This window comes from Anser brachyrhynchus (genome assembly GCF_964034855.1).
Source record: "Anser brachyrhynchus genome assembly, chromosome: 7".
Classification (NCBI taxonomy): Eukaryota; Metazoa; Chordata; class Aves; order Anseriformes; family Anatidae; genus Anser; species Anser brachyrhynchus.
In genome coordinates this window covers 2,795,398-2,812,209 of record NC_137701.1, presented here as the reverse complement: position 1 = coordinate 2,812,209, position 16,812 = coordinate 2,795,398, and the positions used below count along the sequence as shown (strand labels likewise).

Sequence of the window (16,812 nt, the reverse complement as noted above, 5' to 3'; positions counted from 1 at the left end):
GTTTAAGAACATACTGAAACATATAGCTTTAATTAGAATCCCCTCAACACAAAATGTACCAAATAAGATGAGTTGGTTTTCAGAATTTTTCATGGCAAAGAAAGAGAAGATTTTTCCATCATTTCCTTTAAAAGCATTTTCACCTAGGAAGACGGGTTTTTTAATCTGTGCTCTTCAACTAGTGCATGAAGTCAAATGGTTTGTGTACAGTCTTCCCACGGACTGAGCAAACAATTTACTCCCATATTTTTTAAAAGAAGTTTTGCAGCAGGAAACCATTCTCAGCTACACTCCCACAATGGTCCTGCTCAATCCAGCTAACCCAAGGATGAAGAACTGGTCCTTACAAGAAATAAAAGGAACAGGATGAGCATGCAAGTCAGTCAAACCAATGTTTATAGTCTCCAATAGCTTCTGTCTGGTTCAGTGACTTTCAGAGAGCTTTTTTTTCCTTTCAGGATTTTTTCAGTCACCTTTTAAATCCATGTAGTTTTACATACAACATCCTGCGGCAAGCAGTTAACAGCCAGCCAAGTAAGTACCTTGATTTAGTTCAAACCTGCTACTTACCATTTCCATGATTCCCTTGAATTAGAATGCTGAAGAATTTATTCCTTTGCTACCCTCTCCACGCCACTCCCTTTACACATTTCTATCTTGTCTCCTGCCAGGTTGTCATTTTTTTTTTCAAGGTGAAGAATTGATTCAAGATATTTTGTTTGTGTGCAGTACAGAGCCCAAATGTAGCCCTGTGAGGTGAAAGACAACAGAGAACTAGGAAAACACTCTAGACTAGTGTTTGTACAGCAGGGACAACTTTATGTACTGTATACAAAACAAATGGCATTAAAAAAATAAACCAGCCGTCCTTAACTAAATAGGCATTTCTAAAGGGATTTAAAGGAAGCAATTTAGCATATTTACACTGAATTAAAAAGACTAGAAATAAATTTACAGAAGCTTGCAACACAATCAAAACCTACTGAGATTCAAGAGCAAGGACTAAAGTACAGTTAAAACTCTGAAATAAAGCCACATTCCTTTTCCGTGGCCTACAATTTAAGAAAAGGCTTTCTTAAAGCTTCAAGTGGGAATATTCTAAAATGTACCTGTGGACATCCAGACTACCGTTGTTGCAAAAATGAAATCTTCTTTGTTTATACTCCATTAATCATATGGGAAAAGCTCTTTTAAAAAAGCATCTGGATGCTAGTTTTGAGTTTTCTGCATTTTCGCTACCTGGTATGAGGAAAAGATCTCAAAAGTTAATTCATTCTTTTTTATCCAATAAATGCATTCTAGAAAGAGTAACTGCACTTAGTTTAGTACTTTATACATTATAACATGTTATATAAATATTTGCAGTTCAATTTTGTTTTACAATTTACTGCTGTTAGCTATCTTAAACAGTGATACTACTTTATAAAAGGTAACTTCTCTGATACACATTAAAAGCTTTAACTTGGAATATTCAGAGTTCCTAGTTTTTTGACCAATTTTTGCTGCTTTTTACAAATTTGACTTGTATGTAGAACCACCAATAGTTAATTGCACATGTGAGAGCGTGGTGGTTTTGTTTGTTTGTTTGTTTACTTTTGACAAATATTTTTAGAGGTACAGCATTATATTGCAAGTTTTACAAGACCAGCTGTTGTCCCATTTTTAATATGCTGAAATTACTTATCTTTCTGCTGGAGACACATGTCTTTTCATCAGTTCTTCCCCATCTGTAGTACCACGGGGAGATGCCTGCTATTGAATGACCGCTACTCAGCAGGCTGCGTGAGAAGACAGGGTTTGGGTCAGGCTCTGGGAGGAGCACCCAGCTAGCACCCTCCCCTTTAGCAGGGAATGCTTTGCCAGACTGCCGGTATTTTTCTTAAGAAATATAAGTGAGGAGAAGCTGCACTTTCCAACAATGTACAATAGGAAAATTAGATAAATTTAAAGGTTGTCTCCAGAACCAGGGTTTGGTGAAGCTGAGCAGGAGAGGGATAAAGTCTGCTACAGTTGTTAGGAATTGCTCTTTCAGAGGGAAAAATTAACAACAAACCTGCAACAGTTTTTACCATGAAACTGGGAAGCAACTCCAAAGCCATCATCTTTTCAAGCCCATAGTACAACAATCAAACCTCATACAAGAGGATACGGCCCTGTAAAAATAAACTGAAATAGTACTGAAGCTTCGTGCTACTTCTGCTTATCACAGCAAGTGCAACTTTTTTTCTTTCACGAACTATTTCTTGCTCATTGTAATAAGCAGCTCCTGCCAGAGTTTGTTCTGCGTGGCTCCCTGCCCCGGAGATCGCAGGCTGAATTGCCCCATTCTGTTCATCCTGCAGGTGCTCCGAGTCAGCTGCTGGCGTTGCTGTCACTGCATTCCTGTGCCCACTGTGCTGGTGCCATCATCCCACTGTGGGCAAAGAGACTTCTATGGCAGCTGGTGGAACACTGCCACCAGAGGCAGGTGATTTCGATACCTGTCTGACTGCATGCTGTACTGCAAACCTTGAGAGAAATGCTGGGAATACATTTGCTCAGTTCTGTCTTGATTTTTCATCTGGATCAAGTTATTTTCTTAGCTTGAGAGTGATAAGCACTTAAAGTTTTTGCTTCTAAAACTTCTTCAAAAATACATTTTTTAATTTACAATCACCTTTATCTTCTGGACATGCATTTTTCTTCAGCTTCTCTTTTATATTTTTACTTAAAATTTGAAATTTCCCTTAGTAAAAGCTTCTTACAGACAGTAACTAAGTTACAGTATTTTATGTGTAATACCAACAATGATCTTCTTTTCAGACAGAATTCTTTTCAGTAGAATTTCTTTTCCTGTGGCTTTTGTTTCCCAGCTACCGCGGTAGATCCGCTTAGATGGAAGCTGAACTATTTATTGCCAGATGTAATTTCAAGACAGCACCATAAAAATAATTCCTGTACATGCCTCTTCTCCCAGAAGCCTGTCTTAACTCCTCCCCACAGTGAGGACAGAAGCCAAGGAGCTTCAGTCTTTCCTCTGAATAGTGTTTCTGGTATTTGATGCAATTGGATATCATTTATCTAGTGTGATATACAATTAGCAGAAATTTTATTTTGCATATACATCGGCATATTTGTAAGAAGTCTCTCATCTAATATTACATTTTGTCTACTTCTTCCCCCTGTATATTATTAGTATCATTGTGCACCTGGCTGTCGGTGCTTCTTAAAGTTTCTCAAACTACTTTTTTATAGAATGCAAGTTACCTTTTGGAAGGTGAGAGGCTCTTCATTTCCTCACATGAGTAAGTTATATATATATATACACAAAGCTAAATGCTGGGATAGCTTTTGGCTTACGTGTACGTGGAACCCTAGTAAATGCCGCAGAGGTGAGATAGCATTACAGGAACAAATGTCTGCCTCCAGAGGTTTTCTGTACATACGAGGTCTGAATGCAGCTTAAATTATTAACTGTCTAGCATATGACTTGCATTTCTCTAGGCTTTTGAGCTTAGACAAGGCAAGTAAAGTTAAAATCACATTAAAACTTAACAATATGGAGATATTTCATTCTCCCCCCTCCCCCCCCCCCCCAATATTTATAATACCCTTGTGGGAAAAACAAAAAAAAAAAACAAAAAAAAACAGCAACAACAAAATACTCCTTCAGCTTGTGGAAAACACCAAACATCGACATTCCTTTCTTTCTTACCGAACACAAACTGTCTTGTTTTGCAGCATTTGCTTCCTTGTTTGTCAAAAAAGATTAACAAAAGTTAGCAGAGCACCCAGTCAGGTAGTAATTCTATGAAAGAGAGACAGGAAGCCAAAGCATTTTGCAGTAGTATTATTACTACAGTAGGGTTAACACAACAGACACATAAAAAATGAGTCTGGGAAAAGTCATAGGATTATATCAATGCATTCAAAGTAGCATGGACTTGGTTTCTTTTACATTTGTGTGAATTATGTACATGTCCATCTGATGCAGTTACTTACTTCATCACATACATGTGACCTGAGTGACTCCATCTTCCTGGTCAAATTGTCCATCATCCAGTTCCCTTAATACTCCATCACTGCTACTGAATCCGGGAAAGCCTCCATACTGGGAGGAGGCCTCTTTGATCCAACATTGTTTAGGAGACAGATGAAACTCATCAGGTGGTTGTCCGATTTCTACAGGGTGAGAAGTAGCTGTGTCTAATCCAACACTTCTGCTACCAACTTTGCTTTTTTCCTCCCCAATAACTTGCCTTAAGGATTTCTTCTGAAATAAAAGGGGGTGTTTTAATGTTAGCTTATATAGAAAAAAAGCCAAACACTTCACAATGAGTCATGTACGAATTTAATGTGAGCTGCATTTTAACATAAGGCAGCATTTAACACTGGCTTAAACTATGAACTCCTCTCGAGAAAAATCCTAAGAGATACATTTTGTTCTCTATAAAGATATTTAAGGAGAGATGCAAAACATACAGCACAGTCAAGATTCAAGAAAGTGTAAGCAAATGCTAAGAAAAAGCAATTATTTTGGCAATGCTCAATTCCTATGCTTTACTTGGCAGACACAGAATGATTTACAAGTCTTAAACCAAGCTAAAATCAGCTGTTTGAAGAAAGCTTTATTTTTGCACCTAACGTACGTGTCTGACTCTGACCAAACCAAAACTACAACTGTTTGTGCCAGTTCTTTGCCCCCCTTCTATACATCTGTAACATTTTTCCCAAACTCTTTTGAAACAGTAAAAACAATGGCCCTTGTGGCTAAAGGAAATGTATTTAAGGGAAACTGTTACAGGAGACATCGGGAAATTAGACTAAGGGGAAATCGTGTTGCCTCAGGAGAAACAGAAGGAAATAGGCTTTCCTAGATGCCACAGTAAGAGGATGGAGAAGTCTGCCTAAAGGAAATAAAAAAAGAGAAATCCCTCAAGTATGTGTGCAGTTCAGTCTCAGGTCTCCTCTGAACTATTTTCTTAGAAAAGCAAATGGTGTGTAATAAAGAACTCACTGAGACAATATAGCCCTTCTAAATCCAAGAGGCCTTTGAACCATTACATAAATTGCAAGCCAGATCATAATGCACTAACCAACAAATATACAAGAAGGCAGAGATAGGATCTGTGAGGACTTGAAACACAGACTCTTCTGAAAAGAGACCCTGTGGGAATATCAGGCCAGGTAACAGAGGAGTTCCCTCAATTCTTACTGAATTAAAAGTTCCTTTAGAACTGGCAACTTCAACCTCACAAGGAAAAAAAAAAGAAAAAACCTACAACGAAACCGACCTTGAGTACACAAAGCAGCTGGTACCGTGTACTGCCAGCCCCCAGAAGGCAAGTCACAGGGGTCCAGGAGCTGGACATGCCTGGGGGACAAAGCTGTGCCACGACCAGACCCTGCCACACTGCAGGCAGCTGCAACGTGATCAGGCTCTGAGGGTGTGAGACACTCTCATGTAGGCATCCTCTAACACTGAATTGCTTTCTTAAAAAAAAAGCCTCGTTGGTTTTGTAGGTTGGCTCTCTTAGTATTCTCAAGATATCCGAGTTACCAACATGTTAAGGATACACATAAATAGACAAACATGCATTTTATTTAGTTTGGAAATTAAAATATTTTAGGTATCTGCAGTAGTTTTCTGTTTCAAAAGCATCCTGAATTATGGACATGATGATTTTACTTTTTTTAAACAGCAAGAAATGCAGTCAGTGTAAATGCAAGTGACCAACAATGTAGAATCACAGGAGTTAAACTTTTTTACTAAAATGTTTTCAAAGGTTTGTTTGATAAAATTCCACAACTCTGTTGTCCCTGTCCATGTATTATTTTAAATATATATATTACAATTTCTAGAGCAAAAGTTAATAGTTAATATTAAAAGTTAATACTGAATGCTTTCAGATTTCAGTAGCTTGTTTCATACCTGAAATCTAGCTATTCCATGCAAAGCTAGCATGACATGCTATACCAGTTAGGTATTGTTAACAAATCGACAGATTACCTCATCTATGAATAAAGGTAATATGCTGTTTTGCCAATTCAGACATTCTGGTAATATATAAATACATAAATGAAGAGATTAAGATTTAGGGGAAAACCTACATGATTGGAAAAACAGAGGGTAAATGCTACTTTAGTACATGTTCTACATGAGCTACCTATTTATCCCATGCTAACATAACCTCATCATACTGAGATTTCCTGTTGCAGAAGTAAGATATTCGCTTATTCGCTGGTACTTAAGGGGCACATTTAGATACTGTGTCTCTTCAGACTTTAAATACAATAATCCTCATGTACATGGCTACAAATCAGCTATTTGTTTACTTCCGCTATCTTAATGCTTAACTCAAAGGTTTTGCATTACAATCAAGTGAAAACAATGACCACAGAACACAGGTACCGTTATACTTGTAAAAATAAAAAATATAAAGGTCATTCCAGTACTAACCACCTCACAATTAGGCAACAGAATTTAAACAGCAAACACAAGGATTCCTCTAATTTTAATTTAAAACACATCTCAAAGATTCACCAATTCCTGACAATGAATGTTTTTACATAAGTGTTTTGTATTACAGTGTCTCCTGGCAGAATCCAGTATTAATCCTTCTAACTTGAGTCATGTAGTTACACTGTCCTTCAAGAGGAGCTTGTAGTTAGAAATACCATTTTTTTATAGCTACCAAGGAAAGAGTATTCACATCAGGAGTCTGTGCACTTATTATACATAGCAATAAAAGGTTGGGAAACATCAGGAGAATTTTGACTTTATTTGATTGTGACTGACATAAAATAGCATATTTTTATACACTTACAACACTGATACCAACAAAACTATGTTCCAAAAAAAGAAGAGACGACAAAGACAAGAGAGCAGGGACTGTAAGCTTTGAAAGCAAAATGCCAAAGGTAAGTGGTACACACGGGAAACTGAAAGAAAACTGCAAGAGGAACTGGCAGAATTTGGAAAAGGGCATGTATGGATGACTGAAACATTGGCAAGGGAGACTGCACAGAATACTGATGTGGAAAAAAAATAGAAGCTCAAATTTTGTAGATCAGGAAAATAAATTAAAGACAGCATACAACACCTAGGTAGGAACTGAGACTGTCATGGAGATATGCAATTAAATTCCTATTTTTCATGTTGAATGCCATTCTTCCAGGCATGGAAGAATTAATTATCAGGGGACACAGTGTTAGGAGGTTAGGCTGGAGACAAGCAGAAGTCTGGAGAAGAACAAAAAAGGAAGAGTGTATTTTAGAAACACTCATCAGAGGAAAATATGGACGATGACAGCAGTCTGCATATAAGCTGGAAAGATCAAATATGAATTCCAGCTATTTAGAGTCTCGTGAAACATTTATACAGGTGGGGAAAGAAGAGCATAGATACCACTGCTTCATAAAAGTAATAGTATCATGACGGACAGAATTTGTGAAGTTACTGCTCCAGTGCTGGGCCTGAGTCAAAATGCCTACAGCTTCCATAGCTCCTTAAAAGGCTACCACAGGAGAAGAAAGTTGATTAGCTGAAGATGGAATAGCCACTGAAAAACAAACAAAAGGGAAAACCCACCACAGGGTGTAGAAAGCCTTGGTAAGGAAGAACCCACCGGTTATCCTCCCCTGGCCACAGCAGGCTTTGCTATAGCACTGTACAGGTGCCACCACTGTTGTGACCTTGGCTGAGCAGGATGTGATGACTACCAGTCATTTCATCCTCGAAGTACTTTTATACAACCACTGTTACGGGAATCTCACTTAGAGAGGACAGGTAGGTGCTGAAGTTCAGCTGTAGGAATTTTAAGTCCTGTATTTCTGTCACATACTTTCACTCACACAGCAATGGCTAACACTCCTTCACCCTGGTAACCCCCAGATTACAGAGCCCCTTGCACAGCTTGACGCTTGTATTCTGCTACAGGCATGAAAATAGACATTTCAGAGGTCAAAAAAATGTCATCTTTTTCATGTGCAATAGATGCAGGAGTTGAGTCAGCTCACTTAGGACTTCCTGAAGGCTTCTAAACAAATGCTTGCAGCATAGCCAACTTCATCCACCTGAGAAACAGTTGTTTCTTAGAACAGGATTCTTGAAGTAACAGGCTTTTAGCATACCTACACTTTTGTTCTCTACATCTTAGTCTAAGAGCCATGTAGCTGAGTTAAAAAAAAAAAAACAACTTGAAAGTGTATCTGCAAAAATGTGACACAAACTTAAACACATTTTCTCAAGCAAAACCTGTTTCTGCCACTATTTTCCCATTAATTTTGAAATCTGTTTCTGTACATAACTATAGTGTGAAATACTAATTTTTATTTTTTTTTTAATCAACACATTACTCACCTCTGGCATCTGGGCAGCAGAATTCCATATAACAGGTCTCTGAAGAAAAACAACTTGCTTTGTGGCCAGGTTTCCTTCACTGAAATTTAAGGAAAATCATTTGAATATTTCAAGGCAATAACATCCTGTAATACATTCACGCCTTTCACAGTCAATTGTAAATTGTGTGTATATGAGTCAGAAGAGGATAGATTATCAAGCATTTGCTGGTGTTTTAATTCATAAACTGGTTTGTAATAATAATGATAAAACAAACAGAAGCACACAGCTAGGTTAAGGTGTTGCACATGAAAACAAATATAGAACAAAACATTTTTATTAGTATGATTGGAGTAACTTAACAGGACTATGCTTGAAAGCTTAAGTACCAAAGCTCCTACTTTTAATGAAAGACCACACCTTCGCAACATCTGAAATTAAACATTAAAGAGTATTTTTTCATCTATTTGCACTGATAAATATACAACAACATGCAACTATCTAGTAACACCACAACAAACAGCCTCAATTTCAGAAGATAAACAGCTTCAACAAGTATCTCAATACCTTTGAGACAGGAAATTTGTGAAGTAAGACTCTTTTAGATAGCAGTAAAATTGTCTTCTGGTTGTAATGTAACATCTAACTACGACAGTTGGATAAGCTTGCCTTTTCACTATCTGTGGACAAAAGGTCTCAGCTCAGTTTAACCAATACATCCACAATGAGATAAATGACACAGGTGGTTTTGTACATGGAATGGACAAGAGAAAAAAGAAGTAAGAGAGCAAAAAAAAAAAAGGGACTTCAGTTGTGGGTTTTCTGGTGAAAAAGTTCATCAAAAACAACTCAGGTGTTCATGTCTCAAAAAATTTGCATTCTTTCACTACTGGTTAAAAAAACTAAAAAAAAAAGAATCATCCTTTACAACCTCTTGAAGATTTTAGATATTTGTTTTCAAAACCTTTTCATCAAAAATACAGGCCAGCAAATTGACTGCATGTGACTTACAAAGCAAGAGTCTGTAAGGACTAAATGCATGCAAGAATTGTGAGACCAGAGCTCTGGGATGGGAGGGTTTAAAAAAATCCTGTGCTCTTCCACATATCAGAACTACGTTTTGAAAAATTCTTCTTCTCTCCCTACTCTACTTCTGTGCAGTATTCAATGAGCTCTTAACATGCATAAAGGAAAAACACCGAAACATTTTAGCAAGAAAGCAACTACAAATATATGAGTAAGATAAATAAAAAAAAAAAGCAAAATAGAACCACAAAACTTTAATGACTTAAAACAGACTTGTAATGATTACCACGCAGTGAGCCCACTTCAAGAAATCGTGATTCCACCTATTCCCCTATCAATAATAAAACTGTATTTTTACGCTTAATGCTCTGGAAGGAAGTATTAAAATAAGGTATGATCGTACTTCAGTATGGTAAGTCACAATCTCAGCAACCACATGCATAAGGCTGAGATAACTGATACGTATTTCATGCCAGGGCTAGGACTGATAGTATGAATTTGTTTTTTATATTAGGGACTCACTCCAAGGAAAATCAGGGACTAAAACTGTTGCTATAGGATCAGGAAGAACTTATTAACAGCCTACCCTAGTAGAGTGCCTCAAAGTAAGCTCTGAGAACATACGCAGAACAGCACTATTCCCAGCTGTATTCCATCCATAGTCAATTATGATGACTTTGTGATGGTGCTTGGCCCATCACAACCTTCCTCTCAACCCAGCTGAACTCAGGTCAAGGCATGTCTTTGCATACATTCCTTGGATGAGAGAAGAGAACTATCCTAAACTGCAGCCTTTGGGGAAGACAGGGAAATGAGGAGGTTAGTTTCTTCAAGTTAACATGTTTTCTCCTCTGGGAGTCCCCCCTCTGGGAGTACCCTCCTTATTTCCATTCATTGAAAAAAAATAATGCATATGTTACATGTTTACATTATGAAAGGGAAATCATCAATCCTGCAAACTTACTCCACATTGCCAGTTATCTTCCCCTGCCTCATTTATGCCTATTTTGGTAATATTAACTGGGAAATCTCTCTTTCAAGCGAGAAGGTTGCGCAGAATGCCTGGCATGGGGAATTGCCTATGCTCTATTTTGTAACTGTGTCTGCATTCCTGCAGTGAAAAAAAAGAAACAAACATTAAGCTTCAGCTTGTACAAATTCTATTAGAACGGAGAAAGGACACGATGGTGAGTAGACAATCAGTAAATTAACAATTTTGTAAGTCTGACCTTATTAAAATGCTGCACACGACAAAGTAGCTATGAGCTTAATTCACAAAGAACTCAATGACAGTGGGATTTCCACAGAATTTAAATGAGAAAAAAACGCTTCGAGTAAGCCACTCCATAGCTTCCCTCTCATTTCCGCACTTCCACTTCACCTTGTAAGCTGGGGCATTTTGCAAACGTAGATGAAGTTGTTTGTGATGATAAACTAATAACCACAAAGTCAGTGTTTTTGCACTGTATTTGCCTGCTTGCTTTCCGGTGCTTGCAGACAGTCCATCCTGCCAATTTTCAGGGACTACAGCAATCAGCGAGGGGAAGTAGAGGTCACTGAGAAGTAAAACTGCTGGAGCCTTTTTCCTGTCTCTTCTTGTAAGAGGGATGAGGAGCAACAGAGACACTTTTGTTAAAACACCAGCTTTTTGCTCGTCTGCTTATGCTGAATTGACAATAAGTCTGTCCTCTTAGTATATGTATATATTAAATAAATCTCTAAGAACAATCATCCAACTGGAAGCTCGTCAGGCCTGCCAATAGCTATGATTTTTACATCTGTTTTTATTTTTTTCATGCATACATTTTCTAGGTATGAATCAACCAAGGTTAGACAGTGTTTCTTGAAAAAAATGAAGAAAAGGTGCAGAATAATAAGTTCTTTTAATCTATTTGGTTTATTTGCATTTTCCCAAAATGAAGTTTCGCACCCCTTTGCAGTTGCATTGCATTTAGACTTTCAGTTATGAGACATGTACCAGTGTGGGACAGTAAGGCTCCCAGCTTACAGGACTTGAAACAACTGTTCCATCCAAAACAAAACCAGCAAAGAATTCGAACTTTAGACCACAAACATGTATGGAATTCCAGAAATTCATGATAACATTATTTTGATAACTCCAGTAGCACTAAATTACTAACAAAATATTTTCTAACATGCTTGTTTCCCTAATCACTATATTTAACTTCTAAAAGGGCTATTCATCTTATCCTTGATATATAGCTTCTGAACTTGGCATAATTCTTGTCAAATTCCTGTCACGAAAACATTTAACTGTATGTTACAGCTGTATATAATGCAGGAGGCTCCTGAGGTCACTAGTACTATTGTGGCTCTTCCTTACATTCTTTCTTGGTCTGCTTTTTTTGGTCAAAAAATACTTTAATGACTGCTAACCATATTTAAATATCCAAGATATGGATGATATCCAAGAGATGGATACAAACATTGTATCACATCCATTTTTTCATACTCTGTTCTCCTGTATGCCTGGAAAAGCAATCACTGACTAGGAACTTCTGTGGGTTTTATACTTTGTTAACAAAAAAACACCCCAAAATGGTCCTTATCTTTCAAACAACACTGCACAAAAGGCAACTCTGCATGCTCTCTACTATTGCTCTACTTATAACAACAAAGATCACATTTCTTGAGGAAATGCTTCCTGTATCCTGCATGATTTAGCCCTTGAGGTAGGAGCTAAAGGACAAAACAGGCCTACAGGCCGCTGCCCATGCCTGAAATGGGACAGTGATCCATGACACTCAGCTAGCATGTGGCGTGACACTCCGTGCAACAGGACATTATTTTATGGAGAGGAACATCTGTAAAAAAAATAAAAACTTCAAAGAATAGCAACATCAAAACCACACAGGAAAAGACGTTACAGCCTGGCATTTTTACATTCTGTTTCAAATCCTAACCATATTTAAAAAAGAAAAAAGAAGAAGGGAGATAGAGAAACACTGTGCGTGACAATCCTGTCACACTCCAGACCTTATGAGCTTGTGGTCACACCTTTTGTCTACAGATGAGCAGTAGGCTTAATGGCTAGGAGCAAATTGTAGAAGATCTGAGATGAGGAAAGTTTTGCAAAAAATTAGGAATAGACTAAGGCAGAGAATATGACATAACATGGAGGTAAATAAAAATGGGGAGCAGGCTGCCTTGCTAACATTTTTTATTCTTAAATAGAATTTTCATTATATATTTTGCATTTTAAAAAAACAAACATGAAAACATGAATTTGCCAAATTGTTCATTTGTTCAGTATTTCTGAAACCTGTTAATATTCAGGCTGAGTTTTGAGGTCAGAGTTCCCAGTCTGGGAAAAGGTGGGCAGCATGAAGTATCTTTATTCGGCATTTAACTTGAATTCCTAGGATAATCTACCACCGCAGTACTGGCATCTTTCCTATCAGACACACAGTAACCATGTAGGAATTTCTTTCTCTTTTTCAAATGCCAGTATCAATGTCTAATAATAGTATTTATCGATCACTACGCAGGCTGCCAGGACAGAAACACATTCTTTAGAGTCTTTTAAGAATTCTTAATTCCCAACTAGGAATTCTGTTAATGAACTTTTATTTTATTCATTTACTTCTAAAAAGAAATCTGAAAAGCTGTATATTAGACATACAACAGGCACGCTCAAAATGTGATTTACCATATTTCTTCTAATGTGGACTGTGAGATACCTTCAAGACAACAACTATTAGAGAATTCATGCACACACCTACACAACTATTTAAATCAGAAAACAAATGCTTTGTATTCATCCATCATTCCAGTGTTAATACGAAGTGAATCCAACTTCACGTTTGGCCAGAATACAATCCCGTTTTGCATGATCACGTCTAGCAGTGGGCTGGTTGCCTCACATCTGGAAAGCAATGCTACTTCAGACACCTAGCATAACTTCAGTGTCTTGCTGGTACATCACCTTCTCAGTAACTCAAGAAACAGACCCTGTCTAATGAATCCATTATCACTTCATACTGCAGTTTTTTCTACTATTGTTATTATTATTATTTTTTAATAGCACTTAAGTTCTTCTAAGCAGCCCTGCTTTTGCTCTGCTATCTACCAAGTGCAAAATAGCATCTGCTGCCTGCAGCAAGCCCAGACTGAGCTAATGTGGCTGCTCAGGACAGTTTCACCCCTTCTGTCCAACCCCTCGGGGATGGGTACAGGTACACTGCTTGTGTGACAGCAAAGGTTAGGGGTTTAAACCTCTCTCACCCTATGACCTTCAGCACACCAGGAGTACTAGAACCTTCCTATCCCCCTGTTCACTCATGACCTTCCAAAAAGTTGATCTGATTCTGAAAGGCTACTTCTCAATCTTTAAGATCTGGCCAAAAGTTTCATCTGTTTATGAAAACCAGGCTCAGCAGTTCGCATACCCTAAGAAGTCACCGAATTCAAAGATAACACACATAGATTAAGAATTTAAAAAAAGAATTGAAGGATAGATGTTTTGTTTTGTGTTCTGAAAAATACTTCTTGATGGAGCAGGAGCTTTGCACAGTAAGAATTTCGTAAGTTTCAGAAGAAAACAAAACATACAGAAATCATTAAAAATAGAAAAATGTGCTAGATGTTTTACCTCCATTTCTACTGTTGTACTGTTCTACTGTTGTAAACAGTTGATTAAAGTCAACTATGAAAAACAAAACAAAACAAAAAAACCCACAAAACCAAAAAACCAAAACACAGATAAAGAGGACAGCTATTTTCTGACCAGAAAATCCTCCTTCTTACATGGGTGAGTTAATTTAATTATGTCAAATCACTTGAACAAAATTCCATTTTCTTGTAGCAGTTCTCTTAGAAACTTCCATTCACATCCTTTTTATGCTGTCTTGATTTAATACAGTGAGGTCTTTATCCAAAGATTACTAAAGTCACCCAGCTTTTCCATTGTTTTAATGAGTTCTAAGCTATGCCTCAGTACATTTTTGCCCGAACTTCAGCAATCTTAATCTGATGGAAGCAGAATTGAAAACAAAACAAAATTGTGTAAGCTTAATTCAGTGATGCATTTGCCATTTTTTTGGCAGGTACTCTGAATAAAAGCACGGTACTTTTTCCATTAAAAAGAAATTCTGAAACATTATATGTGATCTAGGTCTACTATTTAGCTCTTCTTACATATACAGGTATTTCTCCCAAGACATCCAAATAAATATTGAAGCAAGAAAATATGAGAACTGAAATCCAGTAGTTCATTACCATATGTAAACTGAAACAATATCTACATTAAAGAAGAGAAACAGCTGGATTAGACCGTAACTTGCTCGATTAGCACATTCTCCTCCTTAATTTGCAATAAACAGTGCATGACTGTCTTGTGACAAAATCACTTGATAATTGACTAAAATGTGCAACTGTGAAGACACACCAAAATGCTGCATCCTGCTGTTTGCGTACCTGTCATGTCGTACAATAGGTGTAGGCAGGACACAGGTCAGGAGCCATCCAAACTCAGCCAGTGTGTGCAATAAAGGTCCGTAATCTGTTTTAATTTCACACCCCTACATTAATTATAAAAAGTAGTAAAGACACTCTGCACAGGGTTTATTTGCATTTCTACACATAAATTACGACCCCTCTTCTTTCTTAGTTATAATGTGATAATTTGTATTTAGTGTGAAAAGGGATTCCCTATTTCAAACTAAAAGCAATTTGAAAACTTCAAGACAACAGATTAGGTAAACAGAGGAATATTAACTTTAGATACAAGTCCTGATTCAGCAAGACACTCAAAGCACATCTATCTTGTTAAATTTGTCACGTTGCTAAATCAACTCCTAAAACACAACTTTTTAAAACAGCAGAAATTATTTCTCAATTGATATATTCAGGTTTTTACTTCCAATCTGAGTAACAAGCATCTCACCTAGCTATAGGCCTACTTGTACTTTTATTTATTTATTTTTAGGTCTTAGTCTTGTGCCATGTCTGTTCACATAAATAAATGTATTTATTGCTGAGTATTTTAAAAGTAAGCCCTTAGCATCCTCCACTAATGATTGCCACTAATTCATATCTAACTTCACTAAAAAAATTGTCTTTTGATATTTAAAAGTAAAATTTTTACTAAGAACATACATCTGAAAACTCTACTTAACTCATACACTATCAGTTTTTTGTTCTAATTCCAAGTTTTACTTCCCCTTTATTTAAGAATACTTCAGCACATTGTCACTGGAGCTGCACTTGCTGAAATTAGGTCTGTTTTGGTCTGAATATGAACATTTATGAGCGTCAAGCCAGTACTTCTGCAGCGTATTTCTTTTATGCATATGACTAATGGGCACAGGCCTGAGCTTATTTTTATGATTCAAGGCTAGTTTAGCTTATTCAGGTGGCTTAAAGAAATCATCCTGAAATGTTTATCAAATACTGGTACAGTCATTCTACGGAAACAAACAAAGAACGCTAGAAGTAGGAAATTGTGTTGCTAAATAATTACCAATTTACCTCAATAACTGTCCATTGTTCAACTACTATTGCATCATTTCCTTTCCTGTTAGAACCTGGAACCCCAGCACCTTCTTCTTCGTAGATAAATATTCCTTCTAAGGATTTGGGCAAATAATCACCTGTGAACAAAGAAAAACATAAGCTAAAATACAAATTTTTAGGTCAGTACCTTACTGGGATGTATACATGGGCTTATATTTTCCCACTGAAGAGTCCTTCAAATGAAATGGAACTAAGACAGCATATAACTCAAAGTTCTTTCTGCATCTAAGTACAACTTCATGAAGCATGCAAGTCAATTTATTATTCAAAACCCCTTTTTCAATACAAATTGAGCTATGAACTGTTTCATTTTCTCTAAAAAAACACTGAATTCACGTTTCCCATATTCAACATATCCCCTACAGCAAACAGGCACAAAACCTCTTTATTCAACTCCAATACTGTATGCCTGACAATACATGTGGCTTTTGGTGTGGTGGGAGAGACTGTAAAGATAAATGAAGCATGAAGTGTAAAGTCTTGCTACAGTTACTTAAATAAATACATAAATGGCCAAAGGAAAAGCCTGAAAGAGAAGTGATTGTAGGAAGATTCCTGATGTGAAGGACATTTCAGAGAATACCTCCCTGACTTACTTGTGGAAGTCTAACAGTATCCAGTTAGCCCAAACTAAAGCTGTGCATCAAATACTAGTTCATTTTCTGTTTTTTCTCCTAAGTGCAATCAGGAAGCCTTTTGTGCAGTTCTACCTTGCCAGCTGGCTATCCTAAACAATTAAACTAAATTTAAACAGAAAAATTATGCATTCCTCAAAATATCAGGTTTTAAATATCAGGTTTAAATCCTCTCCAATATTACACAAATATGTAAAGAGATGACTATATGACACAGCTTCAGTGGCAGAAATAAGATTAAAAGGTGTCTAGCAAGGCGAAGCTATGGAATACAACTGGTCTGGCTTTAAAATTGGA

The 16,812-nt window shown here is 37.0% G+C and overlaps 1 protein-coding gene across 3 annotated transcripts in view; it reads right to left on the bottom strand.

The window, feature by feature from the left end:
* Positions 1–798: 798 nt before the first annotated feature.
* Positions 799–16,812, bottom strand: part of RFTN2 (raftlin family member 2) — a 33,603-nt gene continuing 17,589 nt past the window's right edge. Inside the window, exons 7-11 of one of the 3 annotated variants that reach the window (XM_080599934.1) lie at positions 15,836–15,957; positions 14,783–14,886; positions 8,342–8,420; positions 3,982–4,252; positions 799–2,413 (exon numbers count right to left, since the gene is read on the bottom strand). In XM_080599934.1, coding sequence (XP_080456060.1) covers positions 3,986–4,252; positions 8,342–8,420; positions 14,783–14,886; positions 15,836–15,957 — 572 coding nt within the window. In that variant the 3' untranslated portion in view covers positions 799–2,413; positions 3,982–3,985. The remainder of the gene's footprint in view (positions 2,414–3,981; positions 4,253–8,341; positions 8,421–14,782; positions 14,887–15,835; positions 15,958–16,812) is intronic. The other 2 variants (XM_080599935.1, XM_080599936.1) reach the window with 2 other exon arrangements.